Source organism: Passer montanus, unplaced genomic scaffold (assembly GCF_014805655.1).
Source record: "Passer montanus isolate IOZ18808 unplaced genomic scaffold, ASM1480565v1 scaffold15, whole genome shotgun sequence".
Lineage (NCBI taxonomy): Eukaryota > Metazoa > Chordata > Aves > Passeriformes > Passeridae > Passer > Passer montanus.
In genome coordinates, this window is record NW_024362051.1 from 10,530,964 (window position 1) to 10,550,576 (window position 19,613).

Genomic DNA, 19,613 nt, shown 5'->3' on the forward strand with positions numbered 1-19,613 from the left:
AAAATAAATAAAAAAAAAAAGCCAGATGCCCAAAATGCCACAAGGAAGACCTTTCAGACGCGGTGCTGACTCAGAAAAGGATTGGAGCTCTGAGTGAAGGCGCTGCCTTCAGGTTTTGATCCCCAACACGCTCAGTCATCCGAGGCTCTGTATGTTCTCTAGATGTGTATGTATTCTGCCACCAGGGCGTTTGTTAAGATGGTAGGTGACGCCTATCAATGCTCCTCCGAGGGGCACCGGGGCCGAACACCCGCGACCCAGCGAGCCCAGCAGCACCAGCAGGATGGAGCATCCCAGCCTGCTCCTGCTTTATCAGGGACCCACACCCGCTGCGCCAGCACCGAGCCTCCCGGGGTGGAGGCTCGATGCAGCAGCCCCCTGCTCTGTCCCCTCCGTGCCCCGGGGGTGCTGGCGGCCTTCCCCTCGCCGCCGGGAGCCGCCGGCGCCGCGCTGCCGCCAGCCCGGAGCTCCGCGCCGCGGGGGGAGCGCGGCCCGCCGCCGCGCCGCGCGGAGGGGCCGGCGGAGAGAGCGAGCCGCGGAAGTGCACTTGCTGCAGCCATTTCCTGCTCTTTGTGCGGGCGGCGCGGAGCATCCCCCGCGGAGCATCCCGCGGCGCCGGGCAGCGCACCCGCGGAGCGCAGGTGAGCGGGCGGGGGTGGGCGCGGGGGCTGCGCGGCTCCATCCCCTCCTTCCCTCCCTCCCTCCTTCCTTCCCTCCCTCGCTCCCCGGGGCTGTGCCCGCCGCCGAGCCCCATCTCCGCGGAGCCCCGGGGGCAGGTGCGGGGGGCCCGGGATGTGCGGGATGTATGGGATGTGCAGGATGTATGGGATGTGCGGGCCGGGATGTGCGGGCCGGGATGTGCGGGATGCACGGGATGTATCCCACAATGCCCCGAGCTACCTGCGGCGCTCAGCCTGCCCGCAGCCGCCGCACGGCGCCGGGGAAAAAATAGCGCAAATCCCCCTTGTCCTCCCCCCGCCCGCATCCCCAGCCCGGGGAAGGGGCCGAGCCCCGGGCCCGCGGGCGCTGCAGGCCCCGCCGCGGCAGCGCAAGCCCGGCCGGGATGGCGGCGGTGCTGGAGGACGGGGCGCGGGGAGGATGCTGATGACAGAAGGGCGGCCCCGGCCGGCTCCCGGCGTGGAAATATGGTGTTCCAGGGGGATTGAGGGGGATGGAGGCAGCGCCGGCGTCAGAGGCAGCGCTGGGAATGAAGAGCTGGAGCGGCCGCAGGGTCGGGCTGTGCCGGGGGTCGCGGAACCGCTCCCGCCGGTGCCGGTGCCGGTGCCGGTGCCGGTGCCGGTGCCGGTGCCGGTGCCCGCGCCGGTGCCGGTGCAGGGCAGCGCTCCTTTGTGCTCAACTTTGCCCCCGCTGCCGCTGGAAATGCCGCGTGCCAGGCGCATCCCAGCGGGCCCAGGCGGAGGGAGCGGGTGGATGGATTCCGCAGGAAATTTCCGTGGGTTGGGAGGACCGGGAAAGAACGAGGAGGAGAAGAAGAAGAGGGAGCAGGCAGTCAACGCTCCCTGCTGTCGGAGAAGGGGGCAGGGGGCAGGGTTTGTGCGCTGTCAGTGGACGCTGCCAGCAGCAGAGCGTGGCCCCCTTTGCCATCTGCCGCTTCCCGAGGGGGGTTCCTGCCTGGGGGCTTTGGATCACAAAGGTCACAAAGAATTAGGCTGAGCTTCTGCACCCTCCTGCCCTGAGATACTGAAAGAAAAATCACCCTTATGTTTTGCTTGATGATGGTAGTTTGGGGTTAGTCACAGAGATGGGGGACTAGCCCAGTGTTCTGGTGTCACGGCCATATAATTCTGTGCTAATTCCCTGCAAAAGAAAATTCTTCTTTCTCTTTCACTGTACAGTTGATTGTTATTAATGAAGCCTAAGGAATAGGGGAAAATCTTCCATTTTCTGACCAGAGTCTCAGGAGTAAAGCAGAATATGCTGAATTAATTTTCACTGAATTCACTTTTGTTAACAAACAGTTATCATCTTTGCATGAGATATGGGAAGATTGGTTTTGGAAGATCAATAATTGGTCAACTATTAACAATGCTGGCCTGTTTGATTTGTTTCCCAAGAAGTGCTTTAACTATCAGCAGTGGGTTGCTTATAAACTTGCTCTAAATTTCTCAACTCTGTTGGAAATATAGTTTCATATACGTGTCTCCTTGCTTGACCTGCTTTCTTTGGCACCAGAAAAAAAATACTATTTAGTTATTCTAAAAGAAATAAATTCCAGGCTAATTGTGTTGCTGAGAGACAAGGATGGTGCAAATGCTTGGAACTCAGCCCTAATGGGATGGCAGAAAACGTAGAGTGGAGATAGATAAAAACAGCTTCAGGAGTCATGCAGTTTGTCTTCCCTTTTTTTGATGGGAAGGTAATTTTATGGTTATTAACATCTGTGTCTGTGTGGAGCAGAGGCCCAGCTCTGCCAGCCTCACTCACTCTCCTCCTGACTGTGGTGGTGGGTGCAGTTACAAGTCCTGTGCATTTTAGGCAGAAATCAAATTAAAGTTTTACACTATGAAGTTGTTTTTTACTAAATACATGTTTGTGGCCAGGATCCTTTATCCTCCTGTTGCTGTCAGGCAGTGACTACCAGAAACTTGGCTTTTTTGCAGCTGACTCTTGGTTCTGCTGGGTATTTGTTGGGCCAGGAGAGGACCTGCCCACTGCTTTGGTGCTATATTTGGAGAAAGAGAGGGAAGCATTTTCACAGGAGTAAAACTAAATTCAGTGACTTTCCCAGGTTACCCAGGGGCTGGGAATCAGAGCTGGAGAAGAGTCTTAGATCCTCAGAGGGTGACCAGGTTTGTCCTCCTTCTCTACATTGCCACCTCCCCAGCAAAAGTCTTTTTGCTGCTCACCTCACCCCAGGCTCACAGGGTTGGACTCTGTCTGGGCAATTCCCATTTTTTCTTGCCTCCTTTCCTGCTCTTGGTGCCTACTACAGCACCAGTGTGAGTGTCTGCAGTAGGAGCAGGCAAGCTGAAAATCCTGAACATCTCCTGCCACTTCCCCAGAGCTCTGAGCTGTGCAGCTTGGGAGCTGAGCACACATGCATGCAACACACTCATTATGGCCCTGCTTTTAAACGTCTTTATTTCCCCAAGCTGCTTGAACAGTAAAGTCACCTTTGTGCTTCTCCCTGAAAAGAGGGTGATGCTGCACCAATACTTCTGGGCAAGCATTTTGGTGGGGAAGGCAGAACATGCCCTGTGATGTCTGGGATGTCCATCCTCTCTCCTCAGAGCCTTGCTGTGCTGTCTGTGAGATCTGGTCCCCAGGCTCTGCCACAAAACCCCTGTGTCAGGAGCTCCTCCTTTCCATCCCTGCCTGGCTGGCTCCCTGCAGCTCCCCCAGGTCCTCTGTGGGATCATTTGGCTTTAGAAGCTGTGTGAGATGGCCAGAGGGGTTGCAGCTGAGCTGTGGGAAGGGGACAGGAAGTTTCTGCAGCAAATGAGCAGAAAGTGTGGGCAGCATTAGCACCACTGCTCATGAGCAGAAGGGATGAACAGCCCAGTGCAGCACCCCTGCCTCGGGTTTCACTGGGGTGGGGTTGGTTTCTGCCAGGCTCACCTTCAGTTTTGCCAAAACATGTAGGACCGGAGGAACTTTGGTTTCTCTGACCAGAGCTGGGATCTGGAGGTGGCTCCTGGCAGCCTGTGAGGCCAGAGAGGCAGGATGTGCTTTGGGTGTGCAAGGGAGAGCCTCACCCCACTGTGCCTGGGCTAGGACAGAGAAAAACCCTCTTCCTGGCCCTCTGCTGTGCTGCTCCCTGCCTGGGTGGAGCCCAGCCCCGTGGCACCTGTGCCCAAGCACTGTCACCAGAGCACCACCTCGGGCTGAGTGTCCTCTGGGTTCCCAGCACAGCCACCCCAAAGCCCAGGTGGTGGAGGGCAGTTCAGGGTTTCTGGTGAGTGTCCCCAAGGATTCCTGAATTCCCCGAGCTGGAGCTGCTGCCAGATGACCTCCCAGCTGTCCCCCTTGTCCCTGGACAGAGGGATGGAGCTGGCTTTACAGGACAGCCCCAGCATGTCTGCTTAGAACCTTCTTTGCAGGAGGGTGAGGGAGGGCAGCACAGGTCTGGGGAGTGGGGCTTCACCTGCCATCCTCTCTGGATGATCTGGGGTGGTGACCCAGGCCTGCTGGCCCTGGACCAGTGGCCCCTCTGTCACACACTCTGTCTGTGAGGCTGCTGTCTGTGGCAATGTGCTGGGGACACCAGGGGAAGTCCTGGCTGACCACACTGTTCCCTGTAGCTGCTGTTGGGTTTCTGGGTGGTGTTAAGAAAGGGTGGATTGGAAGCTGGAAGCCCCCATAAAAACTCATATTAAACCTCCAAAGTCTGTAGTTCTTCCAGCTGTATCTGGATCCTTGCACTGCTCATGGCAAAGCATGGGGTGGGCTGTTGGCTGATTGCACCTCTCACTTGCAATCCCTTGATGCTTTCTTTTCTGTTCATGTATTTCTGCACCCTTCCTCCCTGCCTGTTTAAGTGCAGCATTTTTAGGGTAGGGACTGGCTCAGCCTCCCAGGTGTGTGCCCTGCCTGGCACAGCAGGACCCTGATGCTGGATTTGGTACTCTTTCTCCTCAAGCAGCAGCAATAATTTTGTCCCTTGAGTTGCTGAGCTCTTTGGGTGTCACAGGGTTGTTGTGGAAGTGCCTTTGGTTACAGGAAACAGACAACACCTTGCACAAATGGCCTGAGAATTGGACTTAGAGGAAAAATGGGGAATGAGCCCAAATAAACAGCCACAAAGCCCTCAAAGCTGTGAAATGGAAAGTTTTGCCTTCTGAAGCCTGAAGTGTAATGAAGCATGAGTGAGTAGCCAGGAGTGTTCTGGGACTCCTGAGGTGCTGGAGGATGGTGGGAGAGCAGGGTGGGCAGTTCTGTGTCCATCTGGGGCTGGGCAAGCTGAGCCTCCCCCCGTGCAGAGCAGCCCAGGGAGCCCACAGGCAGGCAGGGAGGAAGCTGAAGAAATGTAATGTCTGGGTTTGACAGTTGCTACAATTTGTAACAGGAAACCATTTTACCAGAATCGGGTGAAGAAGGAAACAGAAATTTGAGTGTGGAGGGGAAAAGCTGCTTGAGATTTTGGGTATTTTCCAGGCACTCATTTAATGATGCTTCAGCTGCAGGTACAACCAAACCTGTTTCTCAGCTGCCAGGTGCCTTGGGGAGGCATTTGTGGAGCAGGAATGAGTTTTGCCAGGCTCATAGGTATTCCTGCAGCCCACGATGATGTGGCACAGCTACAGACTCCTTCCCTCCTATGACCCAACGTGGAGCCACCCCAGGAGTGCACCCTGTGCCTCCCCCTTGCTGGGTGCCTATCCATGGATGGTGCCTAAGCCATTAATCCTTCTGCTCCCAGTGCTGGAAATAAAAAAACAAACTTATTTTCTTGGAATCAGTGGGAGATGCTGTTGTGACCCAAGGAGCTGCTGTGGTTCTGCTGCTGCTTTATTTGGTGCTTGTGCAGACACTGCCAGAGCCTTGTGTCCTGCCTGCTACCGTGCCTGGCAAAAAAAAGTTGCAAAAGCTTAGAGAAAAGCCAAAGAGATGATTAAAGGATTTGGAAACATGCTCTGTAATGAGGCAGGCAAAGAGCTTAGCTGGCTTGCAGGGTGTTGTATTGAAATGTGTGAGTGTCTCAATGGGAACTTTGATTTAGGGAGCTTTACTGTCCTGCAGATCAGAGCAACGAAACTCAAAGGCCCACATTTCAAACTAGACAGGCTCTGAGTGAGGCAGGAAGCACTGGAGGGGGTGTGATTTTCTAATGGATTCAGGTGCCAATATTTAAAGAATTCTCTCTCCAAATGTCTAAGTGCAGCAGGGTGTTTTTCTGGGAGACACAGGCTCTAGGTCAGGCCCAGCTATTGCACAGGATTAGGCATTAACTGGGGAAGCCCTGTGGCTGTGATTACACAAGGGCTCAGCCTGGGTGACAGCACCATCCCCCGTGCCTGAGCATTCACAGCCAAGGTGAGTGGCAGGGGAGGCAGGGACACACAGGTTTGTTCTGGGGTTCCCACTGGGCGCCTGCCTGGGGTAAGCACCATGGAACTTTCAGACATGTTTCCCTTTGATTTTGTGTATTTATTTTCATTTTTGCAACTGGAGCTCTTGGCAGCTCCAGGGCAGACTGGGACTGAGCAGGGGATGCCACGTCAGTGGTAAAAGTAGGGAAATTTAACAGTAACTTCTTTTTTTGCTGCTTGCAGTGCCACAGCTTTGCCTGCACAGCACTTGAGCCTCTCCAGTTCACCTCTGGGATTTAGTGCAGTTGGTTGTTTACAGTTTCCAGGGCTGTTCATGTGTGTGAGGAGAGCATGTGAGTGTCAGCATCCGTCATACTTCTCTAATCAAGCTGCTTCAGGAGATATTCTTGATAGCACCGCTTTGCATTTCGGGGCACACGCTTCCACCCGGGGCTGCTGAAGCTGCTCTGCAGCACCCAGCTGTTCTGGCTGAGAGAGTTTTGCATAGAGTTAAGAGAGAAGTGCCTGGGTGGGTAGTTGTCTTTCTCTTATTCTGCATTCCTGCTCTGCTGTTGAATCGCAGGAGAGAGATGATGTAGAGGTGTGGTATAATGCACAAGAGAAGGGAAAACATAACTTGGGATTTTGTCCCCTGCAATGCCAGCCAGTCGTGCCTCTGGTTTTGTCCTTTCCCACTCAGTGTCCAGCCTGCTGGCTGATTGTTTGGTATGCCTATCACCCTCTCTTTTGCTTTGGATGTAGCAGGGGAGCTGAACACCCGCAGCCATGACGACCCACGTCACGCTCGAGGATGCCTTGTCCAACGTGGACTTGCTGGAGGAGCTGCCCCTGCCAGACCAGCAGCCATGCATCGAGCCTCCTCCCTCCTCCATCATGTACCAGGTACTTCATCTCCCCAGGCACAGGGGAGGGAGGGCTGCTCCAGTGGCTCATGCAAAGCTTGGGGCCACACGGAGCTGTGAGAACCAGCTGCAGACATCCGGGGTTCAGCGTGTTGAAGGAAGCGTTCAGAACAGATCTGGCCACAAATCTGTTCCCAAGGACTTTAAAAGGAAGGCACCAGAGTTTGGTGAAAGGGACTTTTAAGGCCAAGTGAAAATGAGGACCAGAGTGCATGAATGGGTGGGAAGCAGGAGATAAGATTTGTGATAACAGCAGAAAGTTCTCAGCGATGTTTATTTGTGCACATATTTCTGTGCTTCCTTTCCACGGTCGTGCGTGCATCGAACTGAGCAGGACAGGCTCAAAGTCCTGCCTGGCTTTGGCTGGCCTGTGCCTCTAGCCCAGCTGGAGCTGCTGGCATGCAAGGGAGGGCAGCTGCTGGAACCACTTCTCTGCCCTGAACAACTCCGATTTAGCTGCAGCTGCACTCACCAAGCAAAGCTTGGCAGGGGCCCAGGGCACAGCTCCCGCAGTGGGATGCCTCTGCTGCTGGGCCACCACACCCTGCCCTATAGCACACACCCAGGGTTAAATATAATAGGGGGTTCCTTTCTCCGTCCTGCCACTCCTGAGTTGCTGGCTCACCCGTGGCAGTGTATAAATACACCAGCACTGTGATTTTTGTGCCTTGTATGCAGGGCTTTGGAATTACAGCAGGTCAGACCCCAGGCTCGTTCCAGAGCTTTGGTATCTCTATGGGTTATCAGACCCAAAGGTCATTCTGGGCTGTTCAAATTTCAGCTCTCCCTGAAAAATCTTGATGTAATTATTTGCTTATCTCTTCTTTCAATAAATTTTTAGCCTTTGCTGGCTCGTGACTCATGAGGGGCTCAGGGTCCAGCCTTATGGCACAGCCTCCTTTCAGGGCCATAAATTTGTGCACACAGCTGGGCCTAAAACCTTCCTCTAAGCTGGATCTGGAGATGTTGGCCAAGCCTGTTTCCTCATCATACTCAGTTTGTGTGTAGCCCTTCCCCCTGCTAGCCAGAAATGGTCATGCAGTCTCAGCTTTTGTTGTCACATTGGTCACATGTGATGTCCTGGAGGCACTAAGAAGAGTAGCCCTGTGGCCACAGGTCTGTGCTCCCAGCTTTCCTGCTCAGGAAATCAGTTCCTGAGGTGAGTGTGGTTGCTGCAGTGCTGCTGTCATCACCAGGAGCAGCTCTGGGTGCTTGGGGCCTGTCTGCCCTGCCCTGCAGCAGGTACCATCAGCCAGCCTTGGCAAGGAAATCACCAAGCACAGGGCATGTGAAGGGCACTCCAGAGAGCCAGGGGAGCTGCTTTTCCACCCCAACCTGCCTCTGCAGTTTCTTGCCCCCCTGTCCCAACCCAAAACTGTATCACAGCTTCCAGAACAAATGTTTGTCCCAACAACTGTTTGTGCTTGCAAGAGCAACAGTAGCACTGATAATAGCACCTGGATGAGGGCTGACTTTCATATTTATGTTTTCCAGACAGCTCATTCCCTGCCCTTTCTCTGTGTTTATCCCTTGGCCTTCCTGCAAACAGGATGTGGTCTTCCCCTAGCAGCCAGGGCACAAACAGAAATTAATAAGGCTGCATCTGTCTTTGACTTACCAAGCTAAAATCCCCAGAATAATTGCTCTGGCTTTTCTCTCCGGTGTGGCTGCTGTAAAGTTTGGCTTAATTCTGCCAAGGATTGTAAATGTCAGTCTTGACTGCCATATTTCCACACATATTCCCTGCAGGACAGCCATGTGTGATTCCAAAGCATCTCAAGGTGTGTGTAGGTATGAAACTACTGCAGACCTAGAGGTGCAGCACCTCAAATAGATCACAAGCTCCTCCCTGCCCCAGGAGCCCTTCTAATTCTGCTTTTGCCAGCACATCCCATGTTAGGCTGTACCAGGTGAGCAAACACCCAGCTGTGTTTAATCCCATCTCTCTCTTTTGCTCACAGGCTAATTTTGACACAAACTTTGAAGACAGGAACGCCTTTGTGACAGGCATTGCCCGGTACATCGAGCAGGCCACGGTGCACTCCAGCATGGTGAGTCCCCCAGCACTGTCCCCAGGCTGCTGAGCCCCCCGTGCCTGCCCTGTCCCAGCAGCACCCCTCTGTCTTTCAGAATGAGATGCTGGAGGAAGGCCACGAGTACGCCGTGATGCTCTACACGTGGAGGAGCTGCTCACGAGCCATCCCTCAGGTAGCCAAGCCCTTCCCAGGCAGGGGTGCTCCCAGAGCACCTCTTTGGTTTTGTCTTGAGTGTGGCTTAGTTTGGAGTGGAGAGAGAACAGTAAAAGCAAACCAAGCTAAAGCAGACCCAGCCACGAGGAGATTGCTGCTGTGGATTGAGTACTTTATATTTGCTGTTGCCTCCCTGGCTACTCCAGCAGAAGGCTGTGGCTAAGCTGATGGCAACACAGCACTACAAATCATCTGGTGTAGTGTTCTCCCTGGGACATTTGTGCCTCTCTGAGCAGATTGTGGGTCCCTGCCCCTTCCCCTGTGCTCCCCTCAGGCTCCTGCAGTGCTGTGTGTGATGGAGGAGCAGGGAATGCCATGGCAGAGGGTTCAGTTACACCTTGACCAGGTTTGATCTTGCAGTGATCCCTGTGCTTTGCCTTGGGGCACGTGGATGTGGCCAGGGGGGTCCTGTGTTGGCCCCCCAATCTCCCTGCTTGGTCAAGTGCAGCTCCCTGCTGCAGCAGAGGCTTCCCAGGTGAAGAATAGAGCCTGCACCTGGGTGTGCACCACTCCTCCCACCCTCCCTGCATCCTCATGGCCATTGGTGCATGGTGGATTCTCAGGGCAAGGCCTGGAGCTGGGCTTTGCTGATCCCTGTGAGTCCCTTCCAGCCCAGAATATTCAGTGATTCTGTGGTACTGCCTCACTGCAGTGTGGAACAGCAGGGCAGGGGCATTAGATTGCCCACTGCAGGGAGGGCAAGGCTCCTTTGGCATCAGGCTGGCTGACGTGTCCCCCCATGCCCTGAGAGTCAGCTGCTGGGTTACTGAACGTGCACCAGAGCTGTCAGCCCCATCACAGCCTTCTGGGAGCAACAGCTGCAAACCAAACCAGAGGAGGGCAGCAGGATGCCCTGGGCAGCTGGTGTTTTCCCTGTGCGTTTGATAATGACTCCAAGTAACTGTTTTGGAAGTGAGATGGATGACAACTGAGTAAGTCCTTAAATTTAGCTTCCCAGGAGCTCAGTGACAGTGACTCAGTTCACTGCTGTCAGCCACAGACACGCCCAGTGCTTTTTAATGGATCCTCAACAGAACCAGAATAATCCCAGCCAGGCTCTGGCAGAGCTGTAACCTGGTGCCTTGTGTGTCTTGCAACACAAATCTCAGATAACTTCATGCTACAATATTATACAGCAGGTCCAGACTCCATGCTTGTGTTCCATGCCAGACAAATGCATTAGGGGACTTTTATCCTCCAGAGTCAGGATTATGCCTTTTTATAATGCATGGAGAGAATTTCAGATCTGGAATATCCCCTTTTGCTTTCACCTATTGTATTGAGAACCAGCCCCTTCTCAGGTCCCTCTGTTGTCTTTGGATGGGGACAGGAGTCCAGGTGAAGCAAGGAGAAGATGGTGTACCAGTGACCCACAGCTGGCTTAGAAGCTGATGCTGACACAGATGGTTTTCTTTGCAATGCAGGTGAAATGTAATGAACAGCCAAACCGAGTGGAGATTTATGAGAAAACAGTGGAAGTGCTGGAGCCAGAAGTCACCAAGCTTATGAAGTTCATGTATTTTCAGGTAGGTGGTCAAGGAGAGAGGCAAAAATAATCTATTTACTTTGGTGTTGACATCCCAAGCAGGGCTGTGCTATCTTTGCCTGCCAGGACAGCCCCCAAAAGGTGTCTCCCTTGCAGTCACCTCAGCAGAAACCTGAGACCTGTATGAAGGAAAATCTGTGTGTCCCTTGCTCAGCCCCACAATCTTCTGTACAGGTTGGGAAAGAGCACACCTCAGCCCTTCAAGTTCATGGAGACCCAGAGTCCCCACTGTTTGGAGCTAGGGGTGTCACAGGCTCCTGTTTTTTGGGGATGCTAGCTGATGTGAAAAGCTGATTCTTCATTGCCATGAGGCAGTCACAGCTGCTGTGGGCTCCCCATCACCACTGCATTATAACCAGCTGCAGCTGAGTTTCACAATCATTTTTAGGTTTTATATCCTGTCAGGTTTTTATGTCCCACCTAAAAACTGCAGCCTGATTTTGCAGAACACCCCACACCTGGGGCAGGTGCAGCTGGAGAGTTTGAGCCCCTTTCTCCCCTCAAGCACTGAGCGTGCTTGTCAGCAGTGATTTGTAACAATGCTTCATTGCATGGGAACAGCAGAGAGGAACCTCAGACCCTCCATCCCCAGCCAAAACATGCTTTATTTAAAGGAGCTGGTGGGGTGGAGGGGGTTCCCTGGTGGTGCATGACCCCGTGCCCCATCCTGCAGCGCAAGGCCATCGAGCGGTTCTGCAGCGAGGTGAAGCGCCTGTGCCACGCTGAGAGGAGGAAGGACTTTGTGTCTGAGGCCTATCTCCTCACTCTGGGCAAGTTCATCAACATGTTTGCTGTCCTGGATGAGCTGAAGAACATGAAGTGCAGCGTGAAAAATGATCATTCTGCTTACAAAAGGTGAGAGGGGACAAAGTGGTGGGGATGGGAACAGGACTGTGCCTGGTCTGACCAGCAATGAGGGCAGGAGGACATCAGGGCTGGAGATGGGGTTTCTGTGCTGTCCAGGCTCTCTTTGTGAATTTATCCAAATCTCTGAGCCCTGTTGTGTTTCAATTCCCTCTTGGTGAATAGAGTTGTGATGCTCTATTCTATAGGGGGGTCTGAGGCTGCAGCGTTGCTGCAGGTCAGACAGGGAAGGTGGGTGGTGACAGTCTCACATTGCCTGAGTTGACCCTTGGTGATGTTGGATTTGTCCCTTCCAGAGCTGCCCAGTTCCTGAGGAAGATGGCAGACCCCCAGTCCATCCAGGAGTCCCAGAACCTCTCCATGTTCCTGGCAAACCACAACCGCATCACTCAGGCAGGTCCCTTTCTCTGAGCCACTGAACCTCTCATGGGTAGAGAGGAGCAGTGACCTTGCTGGGGTTGACAGCACTACAGGCTGTGGCAGCAGCTGTTGGGTTTTTGCCACTGGCTCTGGGGGTCTTTTGGTCAGGCTGTGTAATTCTAGCAGTGTCTGCTCATGTGTCATCCTGGGTGGCTTTAAAGGTCTCTATGTGAAGACGAAGATCAAGGTCTAAAAGATGTAAGAAGAGCTCTGGGAGACAAAGTTTCGGCTAGAACTCCATCCCCTGCAGCTGCATGGGGACTGCAGCTCAGCCCCCATGTCCCTCCACACTTCACAGGCTCCATTGGTTCTGCTAACTGGTTAAAATACCACAGAGACAGGAGTCAGTTTGCTCAGAGTCACCCTCCTTTGCATCTCATTGTCTGATGTTTGGGTGTTGTGATCAGTCTGAAGAAGAGTTGTCCTGCAGAAGAAGGTTGTTTTTTCCAGGTGGTACCATGAGCTCAGTCTTCTGCTGGTGAACTTAAGAAAAACACACAAATGAGCTTTGAAGGAACCACTTTATTTTTTTACTCTTAATCCTTAAAATGTTTCCTGCCTGGTTCCTGCTGTTCCTCTGCCCATGTAGATAATGTGGCTTCTTTGTGTTTCAGTGTTTGCACCAACAGCTGGAGGTTATCCCTGGCTATGAGGAGTTGCTGGCTGATATTGTCAACATCTGTGTGGATTACTATGAAAACAAGATGTATCTCACCCCCAGTGAGAAGCACATGCTCTTAAAGGTGAGGTGGGGCCATGCTTGTGGGGCTGGTGCTTGCATAGAGTCACTGTTGTTTCAGTAAAGTGAAATTCACTCCTAAGAGAACACCTCTCTTCAATTTCTTGATGTTTTGCTCCTTTGGGCTGGCATGCATCCCTTTTCTGCAGAGACAGTGCCCAGCACATGGGGGTGAGAGCACTGGTACCCACTACCCTACTACTGGTACCCAGCCCTACATCCTCCAAGGCTGGAAGGGGTTTTTCTGTTGTGCACAGAAGTGCAGGATCATGGGCTTGACCTATGTAACTGCAGAGGACATTGTAAAATCACCACCAACTTTGTAACCCAGAATTTTCTTCTTGATGCCCATTCCCAGCAATAACTCCCTGCAGAAGGCAGATGCTCCCAGGTTTGTTTTTCTGGCTGTAAAGAGTTCTCAAGATAAACATGCCAAAATATCCCTTTATTTGGTGTATTTGTCCTTGCTGTCAGTCAGTTATTGGCAATGATTGCAGTCATTATTATCATAAAAACTTCATTATAATGGTGTGAGTCAGCTCAGGTTCTTTGAAGTGTGGGGAGTTTCACTCTCTGTAATGATTTGTACTGAATTAATGACAGGGGAGGAAAATCAATCCAGGAGATTATTTTAAATTTTTCTCCAGGAGTTAACTTTTGCCTTCAGGTGGAGAAAACTTCTGGGTTGTTGTTATGTGGGGAGAGGAGTAATAAATAACCAAGGGAAGCATCCTGTGTTTTTGCACACAATTCATTGTGTGCCCTCTGCCTACCATGTGCCTCCTGGCAGATACAGGCACATTTTAAACATTTCCTCATGAGGGTCAGGTGGTAAAAAGGAACCTGAAATGGTCTTTGCTCATGCTGAGTGGTGGAGAACTGTCTTTGGCTTGTGCTGCTGACTTCATGCTGATGAAACCTTGCTCTTCCATCTTGTCCAGGTGATGGGGTTTGGCCTGTATCTCATGGATGGGAATGTCAGCAACATTTACAAGTTGGATGCCAAGAAGAGAATCAACCTTAGCAAAATAGACAAATTCTTCAAGGTCAGTGAGCTGTCTGCGTGAGGCTGGTGTTTGCTGCAGACCAGTGGATTAACAACCTGTACCACTGCACGTGCTGCCAGCAAAAAACAACCTCAGGAATCATTTACAGGTCCAAAAACCCCAAGGGTTGAGAAGCTATCTAGGCCAGAGGCTGAGGAGTGGAATTGCTGTGAGCAGGCCTGGGCACAGAGCTGCAGCAGGGGTGAGGGGAGCAGAGCTGAGCCTGCAGGGCTGTGGGTGCACAGCAGTGCTGGGCTGGCTCTGCAGTGGGAGCTGCAGCTCTGGCTGCTTCCTGCCAGGACCCAGAGGATGGAGAGACTGTTTCCTGGGAGGGGGGAGGATGTGTTCCACTGACATGGCTTCTGTCTTTTTGCACATTCCTGAGGCAGGTTTGCAGTCTCTGTGGTTTCAGGCCAGCAGCAAACCTGCCTGGTTTGCTGAGGTCTGTGTGGGTGATGGTTCTGCTTCTCTTTCCCTCTGCAAGCTGCTGAGCTGAGGGACAGAGGACACAGCTGGCAGTTTTATTTCATGTATAAACTGTGCTCCCTGTAGCACAGGAAAAGCTTTTGGGGGTGTTGTGTCAACTGGGACTTGGAGGTGCCCAGTGAGATCTTCAAAGGGTCACTCTGTGGTTTGATGAACTGTTTTTGTCTGGTCTGAGATGTGAATTTTGGGGAAAGGCCAGTGAAACCTGGATGTTCCCAGTGGCAGGATGGGAAGCAGCCACACAACCTCTCTGTGCTGAAGCACATCTGGCCATGGTCTGGTCCACAGCTGGAGGCCAGGCTGCACTGCCCTGGGACCACTCAGCACAGGAAAGGTTTGGGATAACCCTGTTGGTGGAGAGGAGGGCTGAGAGCCCACACAGCACCTCAGGGAAGCTGCTGCCTCCCTCCCACTGGTTCTGGGCACAGGCTGGGACTGGGCGGCATTTTGGGTTTGGAGCAGGTCAGCTGTAGGAGGCGTGGTGGGATCTAGCAAAAGACAAATGAGCTGGTGGCAAAGAGCAGGGGGACAGCAGAAGAATCTCCCAGATGGAGCAGATGGAGTCCTTCCTGAGTCCTTTATTAATCTTCTCCCTGAGATGGAAAGATTAGTTTCTGTTACCAAGACTTGCTCCAGATCAGGAAAAATGAAAAGGTGATGATTTGTGGGAGGGCACAGAGGGCTCCTTCCCCTCACTCTTCCAGCACAGTGGATTCTCTGGTACTTCCCCCACAGGTGGGGTGAGGAGCCTGGATTAAGAGGTTGGTTGTGGTGTTGGATAGAGGATGTCTCCCTGCTTATTGCCCCCAGGTTCAGTTTATGGGTGATGTGCTGGATGTGTGCAGGGGAGGGAAGAGGTGAGCCCAGGCTTGATGAAGGGTTGGGTGCCTCCTGCCCTGAGCAAGTGGGGACCTGTTCACCCCAATTTGCACCAGTTCCTGGGGACAGCCCTGAGAGAGAGAGCCACAGACACCATAACCTTATGGACAGGGCAATGATGAGGTGTTTAAAAAACCTCCCATCACTGGGGAGACTGCTCTTCAAAGGTGATTTATCACATCATTCTTTAGACTCTTCTGGGTTTTACCTGATTCAGCTTTGTTAATTCAACTAAATCTCTCAATCAAGCCTTCAGTGTAATCTGTGGAGTTTGGTCATCTCAGTGCATTCAGACAGATTTGCTGTTCATTGCAAAGTGCTATGAATGAGGTGAAAAACCTTGCATTGCATAGAGCAACTTTCTCCTCTCCAGCTTGGTTTCCATTTGCATTTCTCCAGCATCTACTGTGGTCTCACCTAATCAGAAAAGTGCCACTCCAAACTATCAGATCTCAATGAGGAAAGACCAACTACTCCTTCACTACATCTGCATATTGCTTTCTGATTAAATTTCTAGTGGATTGCCCAGGAATTTGAGTACTGAAAACGAACTGCCCCTTCATTTAAACATTTTATGGAAGTGCCAGTGGGAATCCCTGGTGACAGCATTACACATCCTGTGCACAACTCAGCCTGAGAAGTGTGTGATAATAGGACAGGGAATTTGCCCCCATCTTCCCTGAATTTTGGGGCAAGGCTTTTTGTAGCTGGGTGAAGTTGAAGCTTCATATTTTATTGATGAGCTGTCCTTGGTTGGATTTTGTTTGCAGGTGGAAGTTTAGTGAAGGAGGGACCTGTCTGAGCTTGAGGTATCTTGAGAGCACTTGGAATTTATTTCCCATCCAAAACCTTCTGAGATGTGAAGGGCAAGCAGAGCCATGTTACATTGCCTGTGTCTTTCTCTTCATGGAGAAGTTCTAAGACACTCATAAGCAACCACAGTGCTGAGTCCCTGGGGAAAGCTGACACCTTCCTGGGTGTCCAAAATAGCAGCGTGCTGGCTCTTCATCCCTCTGTTTTCTTAGAGGATTAGGCTGAGAGACAATAAGGCCTGCTCAGGACCACATTTCTCTCTTTTTGTTGTAAAAAGAGCCTTTCCTCTGGCTGGTCACAGCACTGAACCATTCTGGCTATAACCAGCCTGGTAGCAGTGAGCCCAGGGCTCCAGAGCAATTGCAGGGAGTGATTTCCTCCCACAGAAAGCCTTGTGATCATTCTCAGTCATTTCCTAGGTGAGAAATGACCCTGGGTCCAGGTTTGCACTTTGCTTCAAACATCCTGAACTTTGCAAAGCTTCAGAGGTGCAGCATGCCTTTTTGGAGTCCCTTGTGTTGTGCTGGGGCCAGGCTCTCTCTCTTTCTCTCTCTCTCTCTCTCTGCCATGTTTCAACCATCTTTTGTTTTCTTTTCCAGCAGCTGCAGGTGGTTCCTTTATTCGGCGATATGCAGATAGAACTGGCCAGATACATTAAGACCAGTGCTCACTATGAGGAGAACAAATCCAAGTGAGTGCCTGCCATAATGTCTCTTGGCTTCTGTGTGTGTCCTGAGGGCCGTGGGGGCCGCAGCCCCTCGGGGGTGCCAGGCCTGTGCCCGTGTGTGTCCCCGTGAGGTGTGAGTCCGGCGTGCCAGCTCTGTGTGCCCGCGTGTCCCTCCCTGTCCCTGCATGGGGAGATGTCCTCGGCGGCCCCGGGGGTGCAGCCAGCTCCCAAGCTCTGTGTAACCATGCCCTGGGAGCAGGCAGGGCTGGGAGGGGGCTGGCAGCGAGGCAGGAGGAAGGAAGGGTGGCTGTGCATGGACGGGGGCAGCGCCGAGTGCGTGCGAGCTGTGTGAGTGTGAGCGGTGTCCCTGCTCTGGGGAGATTTTAATCCACAGTTTGCACCCCAAGGACAAAGTCCTCCAGAGCATGAACACAGCAGTGGATCTCTGCAGTAGCCAGGGTGTCTCCTCTAGCTCAGGCAGGGCTCATGAAGAAGGATGGCAGCCATAAGGATTGAATCAGAGGCTCAGACGCTCTGGAAATTAATGAACTGGAAAAGGCTGAATGTGGCACTAACAACTGGATGTGGCACTCAGTGATCTGGTGTAGTTGATGGGGTGGTGATCAGTCAAAGGTTGGACTTGATGATCTTGATGATTCTGTGATTCTGGATATTGTGGGAGAAGAGCAGGAGTGGAGAGCTCAGGAGCAGCCTGGGCTCACGGGCAGTTTGCTGCTGCCATCAGATGAATCCACAGGTTTGTTTCAGTCACAGCAGGCACGTGAGAGGCCCCACTTGTGTTTGTAGCTCTGCATCACGTCAGTGATTGCCAGGAGAATCGTTGTTAGGTTTGGATGTCCTTGGAATAAGGTTTGCACCCCTTCGTGAGCACAGCCTGTCTGAGCTGTGCTTGGCTGTTGTGGTGGGTGGCAGCCAGGCTTGCAGCAGGCAGTGCCTTCCACCTGTGGGACTGTCTTGGGTGGAAATCTGGTTTCTCTGGTGTCTGTGAGGAGCAGCCAGGCTGGGCTGTCTCTTCAGCAGGACAGGAATTGACCTGCAGTGTCATGGCTTCTGTTTGCTCGTCCCCTTCCACCCCGGAGGGTCTGGCTTCTCTGCCTGCCAGGAGCAGCCCTCCTCCCCTGCCCTCCCAAAAACTGGTTGAAAAGTGCCCATTCATTGTTCAGGAGAGGTTTGAAAACAGCATGGCAAAACTCCTGAGCAAAAAAAGATTCTGTGTAATGTGAATTTAAAGAATATTTTTGAAAACTTTTTTTAAAAGAGAAAAATTTTCTGAAGATTTGCTCCTTTTTATCCCAAATCATTCAGAAAGCACATTTCAACGAAACATGTGTCAGCAGCATTCCTCATTTTCTCATCTCAGAACCGAGGTAGCCCATGGGCTGTTTTACCTGTGCACAATTTTAATGTCTGTCTTTGAAATCTGTCTCACCAGGTCTGTGTGCCGTGCCGTACTAACCAATGTTTCTTCCTCACTCACTTGCCTTCCCAGCAAATTGCATGGGGCTCCCAGCTCTAACTCTGCCAAGGTGCTTCCATGTAATCCCCATTTCTTACTAATACTGTTTTTGTCACTTTCTCTCCCTCCTTGTCTCCGTGCAAGTGGAATTAATTGGTGTTTTTCCCGCATGGCGCTTTGTTTCTGCACTGTGGAGTAGGTTGTGTGTGGCAGGGAGGGCTGGGGCAGCCCTGGCCAGTCCTGCTAACCTGCCCCTTGTCCAGTGGGCAGCACATGGAAACGGGTAAGAGCCAAACTGGGGACTGGGGGAGGATGGATTTCACAAGGGATGACGTGGCCCAGCATTTCCAGGACCTTCTACCACCACAAATACTGGCAACAAGTGCAGTTAAGTGTAGGGATATGTGTAGGTCCATATCAGGGGCAGGTTTCTCACCTTCCTTTTGTATGGGCAGCCTAAATTGGAGAACAGGACTATCATAAGGTGGACAATCATTTAGGGGAAAAAAAATTATGATCTGAACTTCTACATTGTGATGACAGAGTAAGACATAAGAATCTCACTGATGGACAATTGGTTTCACAAAACATTTTGGTGGAGCCATTCTGCTTCTATATCTGGGGCTAATACATTACAGGGAGAAAGGAGATATTAAATTAAATGGACCTGGTTTGTCCCATTCCTTCATACAACTGTGCCTTTGGCTGCCTTTTTTTAGCATGACATTACACACATGATACATATGGGTGAATTCAAATGAAAATCTAGTTCAGGTAATCATACTCTGCCCATCATTTATACTCAGGGTTGTTCACTGAGCTGGTAGCATGAGCCAGAACCAAAAAACCAACTTCTTTGCAGAGTTTTTCTTTGCAGGAGAAGGCAGCACAACCCAGACCTGGAGGGAGGACCTTTAAGGGCATAGTTATTCTTAGGTTTAGCAGAAAGGACGCAAATTATGAAGTCCATATATCCCTGAAAGCTTGTCCCATGGTGGCCTGGGAAATTGCCATCTCTGCCCTTGGGGTAGGTGAGCCCACATGGAGAGCAGCCTTCAGGGTGGATGGAGCAGACACATTCAGGCTGAGAGGTGAGGCAAGTGTCCCCATCCTGCTGTGTGAGACCACTCTGGACGACCCCACACACCAGAGGGACGACACGGGCTGACATTTGCCGTGAGGGTGGCACGCCTGGAGCACGCTGAGGCGGAGAGAGCAGCTGTCCCTGGGCTGTCTGAGTGGAAGCTGTGTCCTGTCCTTGACACCGTTGCTCTTTTGCCCAGGTGGACGTGCACTCAGAGCAGCATCAGCCCCCAGTACAACATCTGTGAGCAGATGGTGCAGATCCGAGACGACCACATCCGCTTCATCTCGGAGCTCGCGCGCTACAGCAACAGCGAGGTGGGTACAGCTGCAGCCAGGGCTGGGGGCACTGCTGGAACCTGCCTGGGCAGAATGTCACACTTTCTGTGCTGACAGAACAAGAGGACACTGCGTTTGACCTGAGGCCATGG

The 19,613-nt window shown here is 52.2% G+C and overlaps 1 protein-coding gene across 4 annotated transcripts in view; it reads left to right on the top strand.

Moving 5' to 3' along the window:
* The first annotated feature begins 482 nt into the window (after nt 1-482).
* The window catches only part of CYFIP2 (cytoplasmic FMR1 interacting protein 2), a 49,962-nt gene continuing 30,831 nt past the window's right edge, over nt 483-19,613 (top strand). For 2 of the 4 annotated variants that reach the window (XM_039701407.1, XM_039701412.1), the window contains exons 1-11: nt 483-641; nt 6,753-6,893; nt 8,875-8,964; nt 9,044-9,121; nt 10,587-10,688; nt 11,382-11,563; nt 11,869-11,965; nt 12,607-12,735; nt 13,673-13,777; nt 16,555-16,646; nt 19,383-19,500. In XM_039701407.1, coding sequence (XP_039557341.1) covers nt 6,777-6,893; nt 8,875-8,964; nt 9,044-9,121; nt 10,587-10,688; nt 11,382-11,563; nt 11,869-11,965; nt 12,607-12,735; nt 13,673-13,777; nt 16,555-16,646; nt 19,383-19,500 — 1,110 coding nt within the window. In that variant the 5' untranslated portion in view covers nt 483-641; nt 6,753-6,776. The remainder of the gene's footprint in view (nt 642-6,752; nt 6,894-8,874; nt 8,965-9,043; nt 9,122-10,586; nt 10,689-11,381; nt 11,564-11,868; nt 11,966-12,606; nt 12,736-13,672; nt 13,778-16,554; nt 16,647-19,382; nt 19,501-19,613) is intronic. The other 2 variants (XM_039701411.1, XM_039701408.1) reach the window with 2 other exon arrangements.